General features: G+C 45.8%; 1 protein-coding gene across 2 annotated transcripts in view; it reads left to right on the plus strand.

Moving 5' to 3' along the window:
- LOC144669267 (caspase recruitment domain-containing protein 11-like) overlaps positions 1-19,839 on the plus strand; it is a 111,643-nt gene that overhangs the window by 54,159 nt on the left and 37,645 nt on the right. For both annotated transcript variants that reach the window (XR_013573652.1, XM_078531593.1), the window contains exons 8-12: positions 1,415-1,624; positions 2,562-2,669; positions 6,098-6,137; positions 13,787-13,818; positions 18,033-18,151. Coding sequence is in view for 1 of the 2 variants with exons in the window: in XM_078531593.1 (XP_078387719.1) it covers positions 1,415-1,624; positions 2,562-2,669; positions 6,098-6,137; positions 13,787-13,818; positions 18,033-18,151 (509 nt within the window). In the remaining variant the exon portion in view is untranslated. The remainder of the gene's footprint in view (positions 1-1,414; positions 1,625-2,561; positions 2,670-6,097; positions 6,138-13,786; positions 13,819-18,032; positions 18,152-19,839) is intronic.

Here is a 19,839-nt window from a genome sequence, read left to right on the forward strand (position 1 = left end):
GCTCCGTCTGCAAGAATAATCCCGACCTCCCTGTCGCTTGCTATTTCAACACTCCACCCTGCTCTCATGCCCACATGTCCATCCTTGGCCTGCTGCAATGTTCCAGTGAAGCTCAACGCAAACTGGAGGAACAGCACCTCATCTCCCGACTAGGCACTTTACAGCCTTCCGGACTTAACACTGAGTTCAACAGCTTCAGAACGTGAACTCTCTCCTCCATTTTGATCCTTTTGTAATTGTTTTTCCTAACTCCCTCCCCACACAGGGCCATCTGTCCCTTGTTTCTATATTCTGCTTTCACAGAGTGTTGACCCTCATTCTGTTATTAACACATTCTGCTATCTTACCTTTATGCCACTATTAGCACCTTCTTTAATCTGTAACACAACCATTAACACTCCCTTTGTCTTGTGTCCATTACATCTTTATCAAACCTCTCCTGAGCTCCCACCTACCCCTGACCTTCTGTTTTGCTCCATCACCTCTACCACTCCCTCTCTTCAACAGCATAAAATCAATCACATTCCTACCTCTCTTCAGCTTGAACTAGAGTCATACGGACTTGAAACATTAACTCTGTTTTTCTCTCTCTAAAGATGCTGCCAAACCTGCTGAGTTTTTCCAGCATTTTGATTTTGTCTCAGATTGCCAACATCTGCAATATTTTGCTTTTATCATAAAAACCTAAGTGAAACTGGAACCACTCTACCTTCCTGAACACAAAAACACATATACATTAAATTCAACTTAAAAATTATACATTGTTCATCACAAGATGAACACTTTGTTATAGAGTTGAATTAATACCCTGTCTTATAGAGATGAATTAATACTCTGTGTCAGATGAATTAATTCTCTGTTATAGAGATGAATTAATAATCAGTATTATAGAGATGAATTAATATTCTGCATTATTGAGGTAAATTAATACTCTATGTTATATGGATAAATTAATACTCTGTGTTATGGAGGTGAATTAATACCCTGTGTTAGAGAGGTGAATTAATACTCTGTTATAGGGGTGAATTAATGTGATATAGAACTGAATTAATACTCTGTTATAGAGGTGAATTAATACTCTATGATATAGAGCTGAATTAATACTCTATGATAGGGAGCTGAATTAACACTGTGTTAAAGAGATGAATTAATACTGATATAGAGGCGAATTAATACTCTGTGTAATAGAGGTGAATTAATACTCTATGATAAGGAGCTGAATTAACACTGTGTTAAAGAGATGAATTAATACTGTTATAGAGGCGAATTAATACTCTGTGTAATAGAGGTGAATTAATGCTCTGTGATATAGGAGTAGTAATGCAATGCTGGATTTTATCAGGTTTCAAGTACCCCTGGGACTCCTCATTACAACGTATGACTCCAGAAACTATTTAACGTCTCCATTTAACAGGCTCTGAAGGTTCGTGACGAGGCGCAGACCACTTACGCTCAAAGCATGATCGATAACAGTAGGTATCGAAGGCAGGTATGGGTGTTGGAAGAGAAGATGGACAAGCTTCAAATGGACCTGACAAAGAAAGACAGGGAGATTGGCACCCTAAAATCCCAGCAACACCAACTAAAAGGGAGCAGCAATTCCGTGGACTATCTGGATTTCTGTGTAAATCTCTTACATCAATCTTTAAAGAAAGACCCGGCATTTGTTTCGTGCCCTCTGGATAGGGCACAGCTTATTAATCACATTTTAATTGTAGTCACTGCAGTTATGTAGGAAAATGTGGTAACGTCACACGTACCCTTAAACAGAAATGAGATCAGTGACCAGTCACACAGAATTAAATAGAATATACAGCAGAGAAACAGGCCTTTTGCCTGTCAGTTTTTAGACTCCACATGAGCCTCTTCCCAACCATTTTCATCTCACCCTTTTTCTCTCTCATATGTTTACCTAGCCTCCCCTTGAATGCATCTATGCAAATTTGCCTCAGCTACTCCATCTGGCAATGAGCTCCCCATTATAACCACTTAGAACAGTGAATCTGTTTCTAGTGATATCAGATGAAAGATAACTATGGCCCAGCATGGCAGGAGGCCTCTCTGCTCTCCGTTAGAATGGGACATTTTACGTTGACCCAAATGGACGAACGGTTTCCAATGGCTGACGGGTCCAGAGGGCGCCGATTGGCCAAAGAGCCGCTGAAGGTGTGAGGCAAAGCTTTTTTTTTGCAGAACAAAATGGCCTCTTTCAGTGCTACCCTATTCTATAATTCGAGCAGAGCTTTGTTGAGAATATCAGCCAGAAGGTGATATCTTAAAAATTCACCACTGCCTCAGGGCTGCGGTAAAGTGGCAAGAGGCGTGCCCACTGAGCGACACCGAAATATAAATCATTGGCATCGCAGGGCTGTGCCAACAGAGACCAGCTTGCTCAGTGATGCCAGACCTCCTGACCTGGGTAGCCCGCCAGCCCCCCATGTGGTGCAGTTAACTACTCAGAGTCAACCGACAGGAAGGTAGGTGTTTGATCAGAATGTTATAGAGGGCAGCAAGGCGATTAATCTCAGCCCAGTTGACATCAATCTTCTTTGATTCTTCAGGACTCATTGAGCGGCCGCTTAAATTTAATTGACTGTCACAATGAATGCAACGCTACAGACCCGGAGCAGGACTCATTCCCAAAGTTCTGCAGACAGCCTGGCATGAAGGTATGTTTTTCCGGACCTGGGTACGTTGCCTATGTATCTGGTACCCAAGAGTGGGTATCTCCTATCCCCCTACTATGCCCCATCCACCTCTTCTGCCTTCAAGGACATTCGAGGTTGATGCCCCTGGATGGAAGGGACCTTATGAAGCCCACCCAAAAGCTGTAAACACAAATATATCGACGATTCCACCCTTGGCCGAAAGAGCAAACCGCTTTCCGTGGCGTCGAGATCAAGTTCCGGAACAAATCCCTGAATTAGCTGACCCCAGGCTTCCCAGTTTGGGCTAGTAACGACAGGGGAAACAGCCAGAATTTCACTCCCGCTCACTAACCAGTAGCCTCTGCTTGTAAACACAGACGTGTGTTTGTGTGTTTGTGGCAGTCAAGTGAGGATCGGGTTGTCAGGAGTTGCTGTACCGGACAGCCTCAATGTTCCTAAATAATGTGTCCAGTGCGCCGCTGGAAAGCTAGTGAAGTTATCCTATTCTGTCGCCCCAAATTCCTTCTCATCTCCGGGCAGAAATCCCTCATCCTGGAACTGTAAGCCCTCCTAGCTGTCCAACTCTTCACACAGTTGGCTCCTAATCCCAGTACATTAGTCGTTAGTAGTATGTTTATTATATTGTTAACGTACACAGGCGAAGGGCATTGTTTAATTCAGTACTTTGAGCACGTATAAATAAGGGACAACTGAGACACTGAGGGTGAGGGGGAGCAGCGAGACTGAACAAAGCCAACAAAATCTTTCTGTAACGTAGAGCTCTGTGTCTTGGTTTTGACTTCACCCACCGGCTTGGATTCTATTAACATTAGTCAAGCGACCATTCATGTATCACTGCAGTAACCTATACCATAGAATGTTAACACTGAAGGAGGCCATTCAGTCCATCATGTCTGAGCCTTCCCTTTGAAAGTACTATCCAATTAGTCTCACTCCCCTCCTCTTTCCCCATAGCCCTGCAAATTTCTCCTTTTTCAGGTATATATACAAATCCCTTTTGAAGGTTGCTATTGTATCTGCTTCCACCATCGTTTCAGGCAGCGCTTTCTAGATTATAACAACTTGCTGAGCAACACAAAGTTTTCTCCTTGTTTCCCCAACTGAATATTCTGAAATTATCTTAAACCTGTGTCCCCTGGTTACTGACCCTGCTGTCAGTGAAAATAGTTTCTCCCTATCCACTTAATCAAATTTTGGACACCTCCATTAAATCTCCCTGCGTTTTCATGGCTCGAAGGAGAACAAACCCAGTCTCCTCAGTCTCTCCGCACAGCTAAAGTCCCTCATCCTGGGTACCAGCGATAGGCCCTGAGGAAGCTTTTGAAGATAGCGAGAGGTAAAAGCAAAATACTGCAGATGCTGGAAATCTGAAACAAAAGCAGAAAATGCTGGAAAAGCTCAGCAGGTCGGACAGCGTCTGTGGGGAGAGAAACAGAGCGAACGTTTCGAGTCCATAAGAAGCTCTGAAGCAGAGCCATACAGAGTCGAAACGTTAACTCTGTTTTTCTCCCTCTCCACAGGTGCTGCCAGACTTGCTGAGCTTTTCCAGCATTTTCGGTTTTTAATTTCGGGAAAGGAGAGGTGTTTAGCGAGGGGGGGTTCCTGATAACAACTCTATGAATGCTGGAGATAAGAAGTGGGTTGCATGGGAGGCCTTATAAGACACATAATGCAGTGATGGGACCACAGGCAGTTGCAGAAGGGAGGCCATTGGCGCCAACTGTAAATGAGGAAGAGTGTTTTGAATTCAACGTGTTGGGGGACGGGGAAAGCAATTGTGGCTGGTGAGAGTGGCTAATGGACAAGTTGTATTTGGTGTAGGGTTGCCAACTGTGATTGAATGTATTGCTGGAAGATTCATCACATGACTTGCCCCCACGCTCCAGCCATTCATTGGCCTACACATCTATCCTTGTGACTTCACTGCCTTCCTATGCCAATTGGAAAGCAAAAAGACTCATTACCCAATTGGATGATGCTTGAACTGTTAGCCAAATTGCCCTTTTTTCCCCCCCCTATATCAATATTTTTACATATGGTAAAGAGAAATGTTCAAAGAAAAATTTTTAAAAACTACCTCTCTTAATGTCCCGGTGATTTTTCTCCAGGGTTGCACATGCAGCAGTGCACTGGAGATTGATCATCGATTCCTGGAGACTCCAGGCCAACCCTGGAGGGTTGGCAACCCTAGTGGGGCAGGATGCAAATGAGCCAGTTGAAAATGTATAGCCTGAAGGCTGTACAGAGTTTCAGCAGAGCTCAGCACTGTGGAGGTGAAAGTGGAATGATGTTAACGATGAAAGGACAAGAGGGCTAATGCTGAGCCCAGAACCTCCATCTTCGGGCTCTGCCTTATTCAGCCTGAGTCAGTAGCTGAGAGGATGGGGTCAAGGGCAAGTATATGGAGTCTTAAACAGCAATAAGCCTTTCCCTTTGAGTAACCACTTGACTGCCCTTGTGTCAAAAAGTAGATTTGCCTGCTGATGATTCTCTTTTTAGCCCCTTCATGGGATGTGGGCATCACTGGCAAGGCCAGGATTTGTTGCCCATCCCTTATTGCCCATGAGGAGGCAGTGGTCAGAAGCCTTCATGAACCAATGCAGTCCCAGCTTTTCAACAGTGGCTTGGTATGACTGAGAGGCAGGCTCAGCCCATCTTAGTGGGCAGTTCAAAGTCAACCACATTGCTGGGAGTTAGGAGTCACATGTAGGCCAGGCCAGGGAAGCACAACAGATTTCCTTTCCTAAAGGACAATTAGTGAACCAGATGTTTTGTTTCACAGCGATCAATGATTATTTACAGCCACCATTACTGAGACTAGCTTTCAACTCCAGATCAAGGAATTTAATTTATGAATTCTTTGCATTTAAATTCCACCAGCTGTTTAGGGATTTTCCCAGGGCCTTACTGGATTACTAGTCCAGTGACATTACTACTATGCCACCCCCACGTGCAGTACTCAGCCCCTCCGTCACCAGCACACAGTGGCAGCACCATATACAAGATGCACTGCAGCAACTCACCAAGACTCCTTCAACAGTACCTTCCAAACCTGTGACCACTACCATCTAGAAGGACAAGGGCAGCAGATACATGGGAGCACCACCACCTGGAAGTTCCCCTCCAAGCCACTCACCATCCTGACTTGGAAATGTAGCAGCCGTTCCTTCACTGTCGCTGGGTTAAAATCCTGGAACCCCCTCCCTAACAGCACTGTGGGTGTACCTACACCACATGGACTGCAGTGGTTCAAGAAGGTGGCTCACCACCACCTTCTCAAGGGCAATTAGGGATGGGCAATAAATGCTGGCCTAGCCAGCGACACCCACATCCCATGAACAGAAATGTTGGCATGAGACCCAGTGAGGAGGACGGGTGAGAAAACAGAGCATTATTCACATGTTTAACTTCTATTTTTCTTCTTCCAGACAATGGAATCATCATCAACCCAAGACGGCGAGCTTCCAGGTACAGTTGACTATCCACATTAACCACAGTTAATGGCAGACATGTTTAGATATGAATTGATAACTTAAATGATAGAAAAACACAATGAAAGAAATCTGTAAATAAGTACACCTGAAGACTCGAGCACCAAATCCAAGCCGGCACTCTGGAGGTGCCACATTGAGAGGAGGTATTAAACCGAGGCCCTGCCTTGCCCTCTCAGGTGGATGTAAATGATCCCTCAGCACTATTTTGAAGAAATGCAGGGGAGTTCTCCCCAGTGCCCTGGCTGATACTCACCCCTAAACTAACACCACAAAAGCAGGGGCAGGATTTTTCGTTCGGTGTGCGGCGGCTGGCTTGACACATCGACGGGTAAAACGAAATGCGATGACATCGGGCGTGCGTCCCGATGTCACCGCGCAGTCCCATGATATTTCATTCGGCGGGCGCGCACCGGAACGAGCTGTGCGCCCGTCAATATGTAAACAGCCTATTAAGGCCATCGAGGGCGTGGTTGATGTCATTGTTAACGCTGCCCGTCCAACCTTAAGGCGAAAAGGCCAATCGGCCTTCACGTTTTTTTAGGAAACCTCATCCATGGGCAGGATGAAGTTTCCTAAAGCTTTTATTAAATAAATAAATATTTTTTTCCGCAAGAGCAAAACATGTCCCATCTCATTTGACTAGGACCCGAGGGCACAGCCTCAGAGTAAAGGGAAGACCTTTTAGAACAGAGATGAGGAGAAACTTCTTTAGCCAGAGAGTGGTGAATCTATGGAATTCATTGCCACAGAAGGCTGTGGAGGCCAGGTCATTGTGTGTATTTAAGACCAAGATAGATAGGTTCTTGGTTGGTAAGGGGATCAAAGGTTACAGGGAGAAGGCGGGAGAATGGGGTTGAGAAACTTATCAGCCATGATTGAATGGCGGAGCAGACTCGATGGGCCGAATGGCCTAATTTCTGCTCCTGTGTCTTATGGTCTTATGTGACATGAGGAGATGTGTTTAATTGAATTTTACATCTATTTATTTCATAATTACAATAGCTCTTCAATCTTCCTGGGGGCAGGTCCGTGCCTCAGGGAGATTGAAGCCCTCTTTCTCACTCCTCCTCCCCCCACCCCACCGCCAGCCTGCACAGGCAGCGCTGAGCGCAACGGCTCATGTCTTACGCTGGGCAGGCCTTAATTGGCCCGCCCGCGTAAAATGGCGGCGCGGAGCCGATCGTGGGCGGCGATCGGCTCCACGAACACCCCTGCCCACTCCCGCCGAGCCCACCCACTGCCTCAGGCCCAGATAATCTTGTCTTTGTCACATTGCTGTTTTTTTTGGCGACTTGCTTGGATGTAAACTGGTTGCTGCCTTTCCTACAGTCTAGCACGTTTTTTTTAGCTGTGAAGTGCTCTCGGGCATCCTGAGGTCGTGAAAATTCATGAATAAATGCAAGATTTTATTCCTTTACCCTTGGGGGGTGGTTATAAACATATGGGATGTTCCAAGTTCCTGCGCCACAGAAGGGTTGGATTTGGATAGGGCGTGGGAAAGATTGTGAGGAGGTCGCAAAAGGGATGTAGGAAGGGTGTAGGTAGGCTATGGTTAGGACGATGGAAGCTCGTGGGGGTGGGGGGAATGCCGGAAGGTTTAGGCTCTCTCCCACAGTACCCGTGACACATTGTTCCAGAGGTGTCTGGGATGTTGGGCTTCAGGGTGGGTGGGGGGTGCATGAGGGGAGGGAGATCACTCCCTTGCTTGAAGAGTGAGAAAATTGGAGGGAACTTGCTAAATGTCACTCACTTACTAGCAGCAGTGTGAAGGGTATTGTGTTATCTCCTGGACTCCAGAGCATAAAACAGATATAGAAGCAATGGAGAAGGTGGGTGGATTTACAAGGATGATACCAGAACGTAGAGTTTATACATTGTTACAATTATGAGATTTATAGGATTGTCACATTTCTGGACTTTGTATTTAATTTATGGTGAAATGAAGGGATGGAGAAAGGGGGAGGGGCATGTGACCTGTTCTGAAGTCTGCCTGACACTAAGGCCTGGGTAGTTTGACTGTTAGAGATTAAAGGGGACCCAGATTGGTTTGCTAGGAAGAAGACACAAGGTGTTTACACTTGGAGACAATGGAAACAGCCTGCGTACTAACAGTGGATAGACTGTGAGTGTCCAAAGTCCCAGAAAAGTGTTGAGAATGTCATGTTGTAAACAGTGTGCTTTAAACTGCCCATTTACTTCCAAGATAAAGTGGTATTGGGGTCTCAAGGATTGCCCATCTGTATTTCTACCTGGATACAAGGCCCATGTGACTCATGCTGCCATGGGGGTGGACTTTAAGAGGGGTAGGGTCTCAGATATCCCTGAAAACTCACAGCCAAGCTTAGTCTGCCAGGACCTGGATAGGGTGAGCAGCTATAGGCAGCAAGATGCTGTGGTTCACCAAGCAGAAATGAGGTGGGAGCTCGTGCTTAGATTGAAAAGACCAAATTCATGAGGAGTTAAAACAAGGCTAGAAGATCCGCCTAGCTTGTGCCTGAGGAAGAATCTCCGGGGGAAAACCTCACTGCGGAAGACAGTTCTGAGATTAAAAGTTCCAAAGCTGAAAAGGAAAAGAACAGTAGAAAACCCTCGGGAACTAAGAATCACCTTGGACGGGTTCCCAGAGAATGTAATTAAGGACAGTGTAAAGCATATCTGTGAAGTGTGTTTTCAATTGTGCTAAAAGTAAAAGGGGAAAGTTCTGTTTTGTGGTTTAAAGTATAAGTTGCCTATAAAGATTGTGTCTAGTCAATAGTATTATGATATAGCTGATGGTAAATGTTGAGCTGTTCAAATCCCAGAGGGAAACTTGAAACAACTGTCATAACCAATTTTTGCAATTTGTGTGTTTCCAGACGCAGGCTTTGAATTCAGTTATAATAAGACCACCGAGTCTCAAGAGGTTTTTATAAAACTAAATTAAACATTTATTAATTAAATGATTGTAAGCACATACATATGTCTACAAATTACAAATTACTACCATAATAACTTCTAAAAATCCCCAAATTAACCTGACTCCCAGTTACACCTCCGCTAAGGCAACAGTAAAACACTTAGATTTAAACAGACCCCTGGAAAAGCACACTCTGGACAGTCGCATTCAAAATGAGTTTCTTTCAGCTCTGGGTCCAGGCAACAGTTTGAGGCTTACAGGCTGGAGGCTTTAGATTTTATAATCTGTCTCCTTTTACCAACAGCCTTCTCTCCCTTTATACATATTTTCCTCTTTGAATGCAAATTCTCATTGTATCACTAGGTTTTTTGAACTTTACCTCTTCTGACAATAAAACTCTTTCATAGCACCAGTTTTATTAGTAAGCTTTGGAAAAAATAAACACATTGTTTGGCTTCTTCTGGTTAGGTATAATATTTCACCCGTTCTTTTGAACGGTTTATTTAAAAATGCAAATTGCTCCCTTTACACTTCACATTCTAACTTCCCTACATTTACCTAATTAACATTTCAAACCTACTTCTCTTCTATACATCATAGCCCCTACACCAGCTGGCTTTAATCCAATTAAGACAGACACACACATAGGTACAGACACCACTAAAACTCTATTTTAAAATAATTTCCAATAACATTATAGACATTGCTACATTTTCTTGATAAAAAGTGCTTTTAGCATTTTGTTACAGTAAAAGTCTTAAAACGTGAAAACTTGTCATGTTCTACTTTCAGCTCTTATCTGAAGGGTCAAAATTCATTTTTTTTACAAGTTTTCCCGAGGGTTTTCTGCTGTTCTTTTCCTTTTCAGCCTTGGAACTTTTAATCTCAGCTCATTTTAACTCCTCATGAATTTGGTCTTTTCAATCTAAGTGCGAGCTCTCACCTCATTGGTCTTTACAGGGATGGTAACAACCTATCAGTGAAGGTTGAATAGGCTGGAGCTCCTTCCTAAGAAAAGAGAAGGCTGGTGGGCACATGTAGAGAAGATGTTTCCAGTTGTGTGGGAGATCAAAAGTAGGGGCTACAAATATAATGGAATCGTCATTGAATCCAATTGGGAATTCAGGAGAACTTCTTTCCCCAGAGAGTGGTTAGGATGTGGAACTCACTACCGGGAGAAAGTGAATAACATGGATGCGTTTAAGTGGAAGTTAGATAAGCACATGATATGGTAAAGAATGGGAGAATATGTTGATAGGATGAGATGAAGAGGCTCATGTGAAGAATAGACCAGTCGGGCCGAATGGCCTATTTCTGTGCTGTGTATTCTGTGTAAGGTGTGGTGCTGCGATGATTGCCTGCCCTTCGTTGTCATGGGAACAGTGTGCAGCTCAGGGCAATTTAAATGGCGGATTCGGGAGCAGAGGACTGGGTTCAGGCAAAGTGGGCAAACGTGAAGGAAGAGAAAGCTCTTGATTACTTTGTACCTCAAGAAGAGTGGAGAAGTATGAGAGACTGTGCTGCGCTAACAGGGTTGTGTCTGTGACTTGGAGAATCTCGGCTCCTTGTAACACTCCCTTGCCTTGGACAAGAAAGAAGCAGCAATGAGTTCCAGCTTTCTCAACACCCGATAGGCAGGCAGGCAGCGAGTGAAGGCTGAGGCACACATGGAGTGGCAGATCTGCCAAGTTCCACCAGTGAATGGGCCAGAAGTGGATCTCAAGGTGGGGGAATAAATGCCGATGGCAGCCCTGCTTGACTTTTGCCGCAGACGCTTGCCTCCCTGCTACAGTGAGCCTGTGAAGGTCCCCGTTTAGAGTGTACAGAGGGCTGGCATCTAACCGAGTGCTAAAAGTAAGGGCGATCGTTCTTAGTTAGTCAGTTTGTATAGCATTTATGCTCAGAGGTTTGACGCTGGGGTGTACAGTAGGAGCAGATGCTAACGATGGGTTGCATTTCTGCTCAGTGCGTATTCTAACCTGTTCGTACAGCTGGTTTGAATCTCGATCCAAGTCCCTGGTGTGAGCTGAGCTTTGCTGCTGCAAGTTAATTACTCTGAACCAGCCCCAGGGACAGCATCGCGTTTATCTCCTTGATATCTTGAATCGGGCTCAAAACGTCTCAAATATTCTCGCGCAGCTAGGAAACGGGAAACCTGGGCCAGGGTTTTACAGTCGGCCTGCAGGGGGCAGGCCCGACACACCGGCCCATAAAACGGTGCTCGATGGTGTCGGGGCGTGCGTCCTGAGGCCATCGCGCTGTTTCGCAATGTTTCGCTCGGCTGCGCGCCCGCCGATAATTAAAAGGCCTGTTAAGGCCGTTCCGGAACTAATTAACTTCAAATTTACACTGCCCTTCCAACCCACACAGTTGACGGGGAGGTGAAAAGGCCACGGGGCCTTTAACCTTTTTTTAGGAAACCTCATCCACGAGCGGGATGAGGTTCCCTAAAGCTTTTATAAATAGGATGGAGACTTATCTTGAAAAATAAAAACACGTCCCATCTCACGTGACGCAGTCACCGTGAGGGGACACGTCTCGTTCCATTTTTATCGCACTTAGTTATTTTTTTTCCAAAGCGCTTCAATCTCCCTGAAGCAGCGCCGTGCCTCAGGGAGGTTGAGGCGCTCTTTCGCGCGCATGTGCTACGAAAGAGCGCTGGACCCGACTCTCCTTCCTCCCCCACCCCCGCCCTGCCCGCACAGATAGCGCTCCGCTACCGTTCGCGTATTACGCTGGGCCGGCCTTAATTAGCCCGCCCGCGTAAAATGGCGGTGAGGAACCGATCGCGGGCGGCAGTCGATTTGCTCAGGTGGTGGGTAAACATGGAATGGATAGACCGAATGGCCTGTTTCCGTCTATAACTCCCATGTGTTTCTGAGTGAAATGTTGCGATTATGTCAGTGCTATCGTTTTAACCTGATGTACGATCTTTGTACAGAGAGGGGAGTCATTGGTAGTCAGTGATATGGTAAAAGAGGGGCCAGATAATGGGGGCAGTTTTATGCCCCCCCCCCCCACCGTCATGGTGTGTTTGGAGGCGGGGAGGGCATTTAATTGGGCAGGAGGGCTCTGTGTGAGGACCCCAACCCCTTCCCGCCTCCCCCAAAATGATGTCTATGGTGGGAAGGCCAATGGTCGGACAGCCTTCCTGGCTGCCGACTGAGGCCCTTAAGTAAGCAATTGATGCCCACTTAGGGGCCTCATCCCACTGCTACTGGTATTAACCCAGCTATGGATGGACCTGTTGCCACACAGGGAGCGTAACGAGTAAACCTGCGGGATGCCTGTGGTCTCTGGGGATATCTGCCCTGCGAAGGCACTCAGTGTCTGATTGAGGAAACCAGCATTGGGAAGGGGACCCCTGCTGAGAGCCACACACCCCCTGCCCTTACTGCCAAACCCCCTCCCCCGTGCGTGGCCCCCACCCCGCGAAACCCCTCCCGCTGTGAGTTACCTCTGGCCTGGTTCTGGGGTTGAGGGGGTGCTTCTCCATCCTGGCCCTCAAGGGGCTGTCATCCCGGCAGCAATCGCCACCTCCTTGGTGACGCTGCTGAACAAAAGAGATGTCGGCCTCTTGATTGGCTGGCAGCTGCTTGTGGGCAGGTGTTCCGCCCCTCGGGTCCTTGATCCGAGGGAGGCCCACTTAAGTGCCTGAGTGGCATGTAATATTGGCTGGCCTTCCCACAGGAGGCAAAGTGGGTCTCTCGCCAACTCTTAGCCACACCCATATGTCATGAACAGGCAGGGTTGAGTGAAATGCTGGTTTTACCAGGCTCGGCGTCAATTTACAGTTCCACCTGGTCCTGTGGGACTCTCCCCCCACCAACCCCCGTGACTTAGGTTAAAACTGATCCCAAATTTGCCTGGAGAATTGTTTTAAGAAACTGGAAATGCCAACAGGACCCACAACCACATGTGAAAAACCAACACGCGGTGTTTACATATGTTCAACTAAACTGAAAGTCAGGCATGTAATATATGAACTAGGAGCAGGAGTAGGCCACTCAAGCCTGCCCCTTCACTCAGTAAGATCTGATTATAACCTTGACTTCACATTCCCACCTACCCCCGATAACCTTTCACCCCCTTGCTTACCAAGAATCTATCTAGCCCTGCCTTAAAAATATTCAAAGGCCCTGCTTCCACTGCCTTTTGAGGAAGAGAGTTCCAACGACTCACGACCCTCTGAGAGAAAAAATTTCTCCTCATCTCTGTCTCAAATGAGCGGCCCCTTATTTTTGAATAGTGACCCCTCGTTCTAGATTCTCCCACAAGAGGAAACATCCTTTTGGCATCCACCCTGTCAAGGCCCCTCAGGATCCCCAGAAGGAAAAAAAAGAGTAAAAATTGGGAAATTGGAATACTGGTCCGAACTGGTCTTGTATACCTTAAAATAGAAAATCAGTAAAAACTGGGAAATAAGAGTACTGGTCTGAACTGTTTTTTCCCTTCTGGGTCTTAAAGGTTTCAATCAAGTCGCCTCCTACTCTTCTAAGCTCCAGTGGATACAAGCTTAGCCTGTCCAACCTTTCCTCATAAGACAACCTGCCCATTCCAGGTATAAGTCTAGTAAACCTTCTCTGAACTGCTTCCAATGCATTTACATCTTTCAATGAATGCAATGAATTGCAAACAGGGTAATGACTAAGCTATTGAGAGAGAGAGGGCAAGCAATTGCATTCTTACTACCAACAATGACCTGTATTCTTCCTTTTATTTTCTAGAGAGTGAATATGGTGAAGATTTATCTCCAAGGGTAAGTCTCCACAGTTTTTAGTGAGTGCATGGTAGTAATCCATTGGTTGGACCGCTTGCCAATTTAATTTGGTCCCAATTTTCTCCGCTCCATTCTTGAGCAACACCTTGATTTAAAAATGTTCATCCTTGTTTGCAAGTCCCTCTATGACCTTTCCCCTCCCTAGCTCTGCAATCTCCTTCAGCCCCACAACCTGCTGAGATATGCGCCTTCCTCCAATTCAGGCCCCGAATATTCCTGATTTTAATCGCTCTGCCCATTGGTGGTCACGCCTTCAGTTGCCTAGGCCCCAAGCTCTGGAATTCACTCTCCAAACATCTCTGCCTCTCTGTCTGTCTACCCCCTTTAAGACACTTCTTAAAACTTACCTCTTTCACCAAGCTTTGGTCATCTGCACTAATATCTCCTTACATGGCTTTTTATAATGCTCCAGTGAAGCACCTTGGGATGTTTATTACGTTAAAGATGCTATATAAATACAAGTTGTTGTTGTTGTTTGAAGCACATTCAACCATGACAGGTACTAGAGTTGACCCTATCCTTCTGATCTACACAGGCAAAGGCAGAGACGCACCTAGGCCCACATTCTCGTCCTTGGCTCGGGTTGTCGAGTTGTGAGATTTCCCAGCTCGGCGAATGTGACCTTTAAAAATGCCGGCGCGCAGGTCGGATTTTCGGTCGGGTAGGGCAGACTGAAACAGGAGTTGGGGCGGGCAACCCTGGAATGAATGCACAGGCTGCCGGTTGTGGGAGCAATGCTGGGCGCATCCGTGCCCCGGCACTGTGTTTAAACAGCTAAAAAATAATAATCAAGTAGCAAATATTCCTCCGGTCCTCACCCCCCACTGACCCTCCCTCCCCACACACTCCCTATGCCCCATCCATGCCAATCTATGTCAACCCATCCTCCCTACCCACCCCCCAACATCCACAATACCCGCATGCCCCTCTAGCCACTCTCATACCCCCATGCCAACTTAGTGACAACTCATGCCAACACAAGCTCCCCACCCACCACCTTTGCCCTTAACCCCTCCATGCCAACTCTCCTAGTATCCGTGGACAGTTCCTCGACAGCTTTGACACTTCTTCAATAGCTTTGACAGCTCGACATTTCCTTGACAGCTGGACAGCTCTTTAACGGCTCGATGGTTCCAATGATTTTGCGCATAAGAAGTGCATAATCATGTTCACATTTAACAATCCCAAAAGGTGTCTTACCTCTCCAAAGCGGTACCCCTGGTTATCCAAACACATCCATCAAGTTCAGACTTCCTCTTCCATGTTCTAATCTGTACACCCTGGATTCCATTCTTCTGTTGTTCTTCCAAGCTCCCACTTCAGTGGAGGCAGCTGGTGATTTAAATAGCGAACTGCCTATGCGGATCACACATGTATGAGCCTGGGGCCTGACTCCAGTCCATTCCCAAAGATGGGAAATGCCAGGTTCGGGGATGGGAGTTGGAATTTTTGGCCATTTCTGGGATTTTCGCCATGACGGAGAGGCTCTGTCATGGTGAAAATCCAGACCCTATACTCACGTAAATACGCAGTCTCCTAGGCTGGCTATCTTCAGCTGCTTCATCAATGACCTTCCCTCCATCACAAGGTCAGAAGTGGGGATGTTCACTGATGATTGTGCAACGTTCAGCATCATTAGCCACTCCTCAGATATTGAAGTAGTCCGTGCCCGTGTGCAGCAAAATCTGGACAATATTCAGGCTCAGGCTGATAGCTAACGGGGAGATGGTGGCTTAGTGGTAATGTCAATGGATTAGTAATCCAGGGACAAAAACAAAAATAGCTGGAAAAACTCAGCAGGTCTGACAGCATCTGCGGAGAGGAGCACAGTTAACGTTTCGAGTCTGTATGACTCTTCAACAGAACTAAAGAAATATAGAAATGTGGTGAAATATAAACTGATAGAGGGGGGGTCGGACAGGTAGAGCTGGATAGAGGGCCAGTGATAGGTGGAGGCAAAGAAGAGATTGCCAGAGATGACATAGACAAAAGGACAAAGGGGTGTTGACGGTGGTGATATTATCTAAGGAATGTGCTAATGGTGACATTAAGGGTAGCAAGCAGGACAAGCTAGTGGCAGATGGCTCTAATGGGGGTGGGGTAGGGGGAAGGGATCGAAATAGGCTAAAAGGTAGAGATAAAATGATAGATTTAAAAATAGGTGGGAAAAGAAAAATGTATTTAAAAAATATAAATTATTGGAAAAAGGGGGATCGGAAAGGGGGTGGGGATGGAGGAGAGAGTTCATGATCTGAAGTTGTTGAACTCAATGTTAAGTCCGGAAGGCTGTAAAGTGCCTAGTTGGAAGATGAGGTGCTGTTCCTCCAGTTTGCGTTGAGCTTCACTGGAACAATGCAGCAGGCCAAGGACGGACATGTGGTCATGAGAGCAGGGTGGTGTGTTGAAATAGCAAGCGACAGGGAGGTCTGGGTAATGCTTGCGGACAGACCGAAGGTGTTCCGCAAAGCGGTCACCCAGTCTGCGTTTGGTCTCTCCAATGTAGAGGAAACCGCATTGGGAGCAGCGAATGCAGTAGACTAAATTGAGGGAAGTGCAAGTGAAATGCTGCTTCACTTGAAAGGTAATCCAGGGACCTAGGTTAATGCTTTGGTGGCATGGGTTCAAATCCCACCACTGCAGCTGGTGAAATTTAAATTCCATTAATAAGCATAGTCTCAGTAATGGTGACCATGAAACTATCATCAATTGTTGTGAAACCCCATCTGATTCATTAATGTCCTTTAGGGAACAAAATCTGCCGTCCTTACCTGGTCTGACCTACATGTGACTCCAGACCCACGGCAATGTGGTTGAATCTTAACTGCCCTCTGAAATGCCCTAGGAAGCCACTCAGTTCATGGATAATGAGGGGTGGGTAAACAACAAACACCCACATCCCATGAAAGAATATAACAAAAAAAATGACAAGTAGTATTTGCACCACACAAGTGCAAGTCATTGATCATCCCCAATAAGGGAGAATCTAAAGCCAACTCTACTTGACATTCAATGGCAGGACCATCACTCAAGCCCCTGGGGGGGCGGTGGGGGGGTTACCATTGACCAGAAACTGAACTGGACCAGCCATCTAAATACTGTGGCTACAAGAGCAGGTCAGAGGCTGGGAATTCTGCAGTGATAACTCACCTCCTGAGTTCCTAGAGTGTGTTTCACATCTTTCGACTTGGCACTCTACAGCCCCTTCCGGACTCAATAGTGAGTTCAACAACTTTAGACCATAACCTCTGCCTACATCTCGTTCTGTATATTATTTTTGTTGTCTCCTCTTTTTTTTTCCTGGCTTGTTTCTTTCTTTATCCCTTCATGTTGCATTCAGTTGGCTGCTGTACTACCATCCACACTTCATTGGGACGCAATTTTGCTCCATTACTACAGCCATTACCAATACCTTTGAAATAAAAGCCAGAAAGTGCTGGGAAAACTCAGCAGGTCTGGCAGCATCTGTGGAGAGAGAAGCAGAGTTAATGTTTTGAGTGCAACATGGCTCTTCTTCAGAACTGAAGAGAGGTAGGAATGCGATGGGTTTTATGCTGTTGATAAAGGGGGTAAGCGGCAGGTGGAGCAACAGAGAGGGTCAGGGGTAGGTTAGTGCTAATGATAGTATTAAAGACACAAGGCTTGGTTAGAGCAGGTGTTAATAGCAAAATAAAGGTTAGCACTGTCTGAGATCAAAATAGCAGAATGTGTTAAGGGCAGAATAAAGGTCAGCATTGCCTGAAAGCAAAAACATGAAACAAGATACAGATTGTCCCTAGGGAGAAAAAAACCCACTACCTTTGACTTTGTTTCTCTCCACATATGCTGCCTGACTTCCTGAGTATTTCCTACATATTTAGTTTTATTTCAGGTTTCCAGGATCCACAGTATTTTGCTTTTGCACACAATCAGAAACCCTGGTTGCTTTTTGACCTCCCTCATCCAGGGAGGCTTTTGATCCTTTGAGCACAAACCAGGATTATTTCACGTGCCAAATTAGTTGATTTTGATCAGAGTGGCGATAGAAGCATTACAAGCGTCTCAACTCCCTCGTGATTTTATTCAGGCTTTGGACTTGAATGATTCACAATGGGAGATATCCCCTATTGCCCCTCTCATGAATAAATGGGTTACTGAATTGGCTGTGACAGGAGTAGGTGTACAATTTCAAGTTCTATCTGCTTTCTCCATTTCAGGAGTTACTCTGGACCGATATCGAATACGAGAGGGAGATGAATAGGTTCTCGATGATACCATTTCCACCTTGCAAGGAATCTTTGATGCGGCGGATTAAAGAGGAAGAACCAGCCAGCAGGTAACATATCTGGAAGGCAATCCTCAGAGCCATGCCTCACCTCAGACTCATGTCCAAGTGCACAGCAATTTGGATGAGGCTCCATTCAGGATTCGGCTCTTGGTAGTGCACATCGGTACCCTGCACAAAAATTCATATGATTTGCCACTAAATTGGAAATCGTTCTCAATAAGCCATCCAAACAGCATAAAACATATTCACCAGAAGAACCCACACAAAATGCTTGGTGCTAAAAAAAATTGGTTTATTTTCTTGCTTGGCTGTTTTTAATGGATCATGTTAATATTCTTTGTATGACGCAGATAATATTGAATTCCAACTCTCAACATAGTAATGTTACATGCTGGGATTTTGTCTTTGAAAAGTGCAAAGCTCTGTCTGAAATATTTACATTTTTAGGATGAAAAGGGCAAGTGAGCCAGAGTGATGAAGAATGAGAGAGAGAGAGAGACAAGGTGAGAGAGAGAAAGAGCAAGAGAGAAAAAGAACGAGAGAGGGGCAAGGAGCAAGAGCGCAAGGAAGACAGTGAGAGCCAAAGGGCGAGAGAGAGAAAGAGACAAAGAGTGGGAGACACAAAGAGCAAGAGAGAGTGAGACAAAGGGAGTGACAAAGAGCAAGAGAAAGAACAAGAGAAGGATGCAAAGCAAGGGTGTAAGAGAAAAGAGCAAGGGAGAGAAAGAGAGAGAGACAAAGAGCAAGAAAGAGACAAAGAATGAGAACCTAGAGCAAGAGCGAGAGCCAATTAAGCAAGAGCGAGAGACAAAGAGCAAAAGAGAGGAGAAAAAACTAGAACATAAGAAATAGGAGCAGGAGTAGGCCATTCAGCCCCTCAAGCCTGCCCCGCCATTCAACAAGATCATGGCTGATCTGCCCCAGGCCTCAATTCCTCTTTTGTGCCAGCTCCTCATCACCCAACAACTCCCCGATATTTCAAAAATCTATCTACCTTTGGTTTAAATACTCTCAGTGATCTAGCCTCCACAACCCTCTGGGGTAGAGAATTCCAGACATTCACTACCCTCTGAGAGAAGAAATTCCTTCACATCTTATTTTTAAATGAATGTTCCCATAATTCTGTAACTATGTCCCCTAGTTCGAGATTCCCCCACTAGTGGAAACAGCTTCTCAACATCTACCCTGTCAAGCCCCCTCAGAATCTTGTACGTTTCAATAAGATCACCCCTCATTCTTCTAAACTCTAATGAATGAAGGCCGAATCTGTTTAGCCGTTCTTGATAAGTCAACCACTTCATCCCAGCAGCTTAGTCAATCTCTTTTGAACTGCCTCCAATGCCAATATATCCTTTCTTAAATACCAGGACCAAAACTGTACACAGTACTCCAGGTGCGGCCTCACCAACACCTGTACAGTTGTAAGAGAGAGGCACAGAGTGGGAGCGAAAATAGAGTTCTGATGAAAGATCATCAACCTAAAACGTTAACTCTGTCTCTCTCTACAGATGCTGCCTGCCTGCTGAGTATTTACAGCATTTGTGTTCTTATTGTGTAAGGGAAAGTTGAATGTAGGGTTTATATTCCTGTTGAGTGGCTATTGTACAAGAGTGGGCGTACCTCATTGTGGTGCAGGGAGGGAGAGGAAGGAATGAGAAGTGTGGGAAATGGAGTGGTTGAGGGCCATTGATGCACAGAATGGGGGAGGGGGAATCGTCCATTGGGGAAACAGGAAG

Source organism: Cetorhinus maximus, chromosome 29, assembly GCF_964194155.1.
Source record: "Cetorhinus maximus chromosome 29, sCetMax3.hap1.1, whole genome shotgun sequence".
In the NCBI taxonomy this organism is placed as follows: Eukaryota; Metazoa; Chordata; class Chondrichthyes; order Lamniformes; family Cetorhinidae; genus Cetorhinus; species Cetorhinus maximus.